Source organism: Corvus brachyrhynchos, unplaced genomic scaffold (assembly GCF_000691975.1).
Source record: "Corvus brachyrhynchos isolate BGI_N302 unplaced genomic scaffold, ASM69197v1 scaffold91, whole genome shotgun sequence".
NCBI lineage: Eukaryota > Metazoa > Chordata > Aves > Passeriformes > Corvidae > Corvus > Corvus brachyrhynchos.
This window is the reverse complement of record NW_008236442.1, coordinates 3,213,448-3,217,919: the sequence shown is the minus strand read 5'-3', so window position 1 is coordinate 3,217,919 and position 4,472 is coordinate 3,213,448. Positions and strand designations below refer to the sequence as shown.

The window sequence follows — 4,472 nt, the reverse complement described above, 5'->3', positions numbered from 1 at the left end:
CCCCCTGGTTAATATAATTCAAAGCCCCCCGGTTTATGTAATCCGCGCTCTGGTCCCTCCCGCGCCCCCCGTGCAGGGTGACACCGGCACGAAGCCGTCGCAGGCTGAGCTCAGAGCCTGGCTGGTGTCACCAGTGTCCTGCTTTTATCGCATGGGTAGCTCTGAGCTTCTTATACATGCTTCTCAAGGCGTTGTTTATTTTATTTTTTTTTTTTTTGTTGAGGGGCTAATAATTAGTAAAAACTGCTCAGTAATAAAGAAGGGGGAATCATGCTTTTTTCAGAGGTGTGCATGGATTTGCTCTTTCCAGAAGGAATGGCAGAGTAGAAACTGAAAGTCTGGTCCATGTAAACCAAGTGAAGTTTCCACTTTTCGTGGCTTCCAGTTCATAATCCTGCAACATCTGTTGAAAGGAATGTGCTGGTGGAAAGGCTGTTGCGGCTATGGGGAAGTGTCTCCCCTGTACGTGTGCTAATGGAGAACCTGACAGAACGGTCAGCCCTAAGTTGCTGTTTGGAAGAGAAAGAACAAAAAGGAGCCCTCTTATGAGAAACTCCCCCCCAAAATAATATCTTAAAGATAAGAATAAATAAAAAAAATGGTGGGAAACAAAGTCATTTCAAATCAGAGTCCTTCTATATCTAGAAGAACTGTGTGTATTTGGAGGAGGAAGTTATTTCCAGGTGAAGCCACAGCAGAGTGAGATTTCTGAAAGCTGAAAGCTGTAGCAATTGAAAGTTGGTTGCTCAGCAAAGGTTAGTTTTGGATGTCTTTGTCCCTTTGTGGGCTTGGCAATCATGTAAGTAGTCCATTGTCATCTTAAAATGCAAAAATTTTTTATTGAAAACTCTGTCATGCTTAATTTCTCAAAGCTTTAGACTTGTCCAGTCATTTTCAAAATTTGATTTATATCTTAGTATTTATGGTAGTTCTGTAATTCATAAGAAGAGCAGCAAAGATCAGCCTGCATCTGGTTCTCAGGGAAAACATACTTGTTTTTAAGATATGTCAAATGTGTTCTGAATGTTGGTTCAGAGCTTTTTCTGAAGCTGTTGAATCATGGACAAGGTAGCAATAAGTCAGCTGTTTGTAGCAATAAATCACACGTTTGTAGTATTTTTGGCAATGAAAACAGTAATTATCTGAATTTGAGATTTGAGGCCAACAGCTATCAACTGTTGTGAAAGTGGAAGCCAGCTTTAAATATTATAACTCAGCGTTTTTAATAGATGCTGCTGTATAGAGTGAGTTTGTTTTTAAGTAGCCTGAAATAGTTATGTTACCCAGATTATGTTTGTAGGTACAAAATTGGATATTGTTTTTTGATTTATCTTTCTTACCTCAGATGCTACTGAAATTTGATGCTGAAATTCTTGTTCTTGCTGTTGACAAGTCTTGGAAAACCCGTAAGAAATACAATAATAGGAATTGTTGATGTAGTTTTAGGGCAGCTTCAGAACTAAACATTTCAGTACTCCTCCACAGGAGAAGAAAATTCTCAGCTGGGCTGCTGCTGATTTTTAGTGTCAGCTCCTTGCTAATGCTTGGGTGTGTGAGGAAAAATATGAAGCCTGTCAGAAACTGGAGGGCAAGAACCCTTCTTGTAGTGTAAATTCTGAAAATACTTCAAACCTTTCCCCTCTGTTTTCTGTAATGGTGTATGAAGTGTTTATGTGCTGTTTGCAGATAACTGTTAAGACCTAGTCATTTTTCCCTCCTTTTAAAATGTGTAGTTCTCTTAATGCCAGCTTTTCAGATTGTTTTGCCTGGACTCCTCTCACTCTAGGAAAGCAGGAGGCCACATTTGCTTTCACCTGTACTCCTTCAGAGTGGCTTTTTTGCCTAGCTCTCTTTTTTCCTTTTCTTTTAGGAACAAATTCTCTCATAAGTGGAGGATGGGACACATCTTCCTGGGGCTTAAGCTCAAACACAGAAGCCCAGAAGCAGCCGATATCACCCACAGCCATCACTAAGCCGGTGAGGAGGACAGTAGTGGATGAATCCGAAAACTTCTTCAGTGCCTTTCTCTCCCCGACAGACGTTCAGAGTATACAGAAAAATCCAGTGGTGTCCAAACCTCCAGCCAAATCACAGAGACCCAAAGAGGAGGTGAAAAGCACTTTAAAGGAGTCTCAACACTCCAGTCAGCTGGAAGGGCCGGTGACAACAGAGGCAGAAGGGAAGGATTCCTCCGTAGCTGTCCTGGACTTGAAAAGCCTTGATACTCCCAAGGAGAAATTAGAAGAGAATGCTGTGCTTAAATCTGATGTCCAGCATGAGGCAAGCACAAATGAAGTTACTGACAAAAAGGTGTCTGCTCTAAATTTGGAAGAAGCTGAAGATTCTTCTACTGAAAAATCCAGTGTAGGAGGGGATGGAACAGCAGGTGCACCCGAGGGCACTTCTCAGCCCCTCGAAGCAGCCGCAAAAGACCTGGGTTTGGAAGGGAAGAAGACTGAGGACAGACAAAGCAATACCCCATCCCCTCCCATCAGCACCTTCTCCTCAGGCACTTCCACAACGAGTGATATTGAAGTCCTGGACCATGAAAGTGTGATAAGTGAGAGCTCAGTAAGTTCCAGACAAGAAGCTGCAGAGTCAAAATCCAGCCTTCACCTCATGCAGACGTCGTTCCAGCTCTTATCCACGTCTGCCTGTGCGGATTATAATCGCTTAGATGACTTCCAGAAAATGACCGAGAGCTGTAGCTCCTCGGACGCTTTCGAAAGAATTGATTCATTCAGTGTGCAGTCCTTGGATAGCAGGAGTGTAAGTGAAATAAATTCAGATGATGAGTTATCAGGCAGGGCTTCTGCTTCAGCGTCTGTCGCTGTCAGTCCTTCCGTGCCGAAGCCAGAAACGGTTGACACCCTGAAAAATAAGTCTGAAAACTTGAATGATGCTCCGGTGTTACATGCTGAGGAAGCGGAGATGGAAGAGAGTGGCAGAAGTGCAACCCCTGTTAATTCTGAGCAGCCAGATGTTGTTTTGGTTGCTGCTGTGCAAACTGTTGAAGATCAGGTTGTGAAGGAGGAGGCTGAGCCCCAGCAGGATGCTGGGGAACGAGTGGTAGAAGAGGACACTGAAAAGCAAGAGCTTAAAAAGGTAACTAAAACATGAATTGCAAATGCACCCTTTAATTACAACTTAAACTCCTGACATTTCTTTACATTGTCCTGTATCTCTTCTATCAATTTACTTGAATGAATTAATCAATGCTGAACTACCTGACCCTGTAGAAAACTCTCCTTGATATCCTGTAGTGGAACAGTTCTGGTGAAATTTCTGGTCAGATAGTTGTGGGTTTCACCTGATCCACTTGGTTGTCATTGTTGGGAATTGTGAGTAGGGGTGGCAAACAGGAAGCCTTAGTAGGTCAAATGTGTTACTTTAATTCTTTGGTGTTTATATTTATATATTTTCTTGTATTTTTGTTATTTATCTATATTCAGCTTTCCAAAATCTGGCATTAAGTGATTTTGAGGATGTGAGCTAAGAGCTTTTGACCCCGAGTGAGTTTTCCTCCCTCATCTGAAGCTATTCTGCTGCTCTGTGCTAATGTTTCACAGAAGAGACCTTCCCATAGAAATTATTCTGTAAAGAGTGGTCAAAGGAACACAGGCAGTTTTAATGCTTGATGTAAGCCATAGATTTATAGGCTATCAGCTCTAGTTAAGAACTTCATGCATTATTAAATATCACTGTTGATGATTTTTTTGAGGAACTTACTTGGGCCGCAAGTGCTGATTTAGTAGGATTTCTACACCTGAGAAAACAGGTGTCTTTATGTTCAGCTATATGGCAGAAATATGGTAATCCTCACTGACTCCTACCTCAAATTCCTGGAAACACTGACCAGTAAATAATCTTGTGAGGGAATGGGGTGGTGGGGGGGAAGGGAAAGCCTGCCCCTCTTGTGTATTAATTGTCCCGTTCATCTGATCTTTATCTGTAAAAACCTTGTCCAGATGATTGATTCATTAACCGAGAAGCTGGAGAAGAGGGAAATACAGTTATTAAGTACTAGTAAAGAAAGGGCTCGCCTGGAAGAAGCTTATGATAACCTCAAAGAGTAAGTATGGAAATACACTCAGTGGTGTAACTGTGGCTTTGCTGTAATACAGTCTTAGACAATAGATAAAACAAGGAGCTTTATGACTAGAGCAGAGGTTACAGGGGATGTGCACTGTTCAAGAAAGGTGGAAATAATGATTGCATGTGCTGTGATGGGATTTTTTTATAGACGTGTTATTTCTTGGGGCCAAAATCTCTTTTGGGAAGGAGCTGGGGAAAGATTTTTCAGTAAGCAAGCTGTGGGAATGACAAATGTGGAGAATCAGTCTTGGTTATTAATAAAGGTCTTTATTATAAGACTGGATTCAGCTATTAAGAAAGACTGAGTTTCCTGATACAGAGGGATGAACCTGATTTACTAAGTAATTTGTTGGCTAAAATGTAGGCAGTGAAAGTAT

The 4,472-nt window shown here is 41.7% G+C and overlaps 1 protein-coding gene across 2 annotated transcripts in view; it reads left to right on the top strand.

Annotated features, from left to right (window-relative positions):
- Positions 1-1,710: 1,710 nt before the first annotated feature.
- The window catches only part of TMF1 (TATA element modulatory factor 1), a 15,133-nt gene continuing 12,371 nt past the window's right edge, over positions 1,711-4,472 (top strand). For both annotated transcript variants that reach the window (XR_001866160.1, XM_017747212.1), the window contains exons 1-2: positions 1,711-3,105; positions 3,969-4,072. Coding sequence is in view for 1 of the 2 variants with exons in the window: in XM_017747212.1 (XP_017602701.1) it covers positions 1,726-3,105; positions 3,969-4,072 (1,484 nt within the window). In the remaining variant the exon portion in view is untranslated. The remainder of the gene's footprint in view (positions 3,106-3,968; positions 4,073-4,472) is intronic.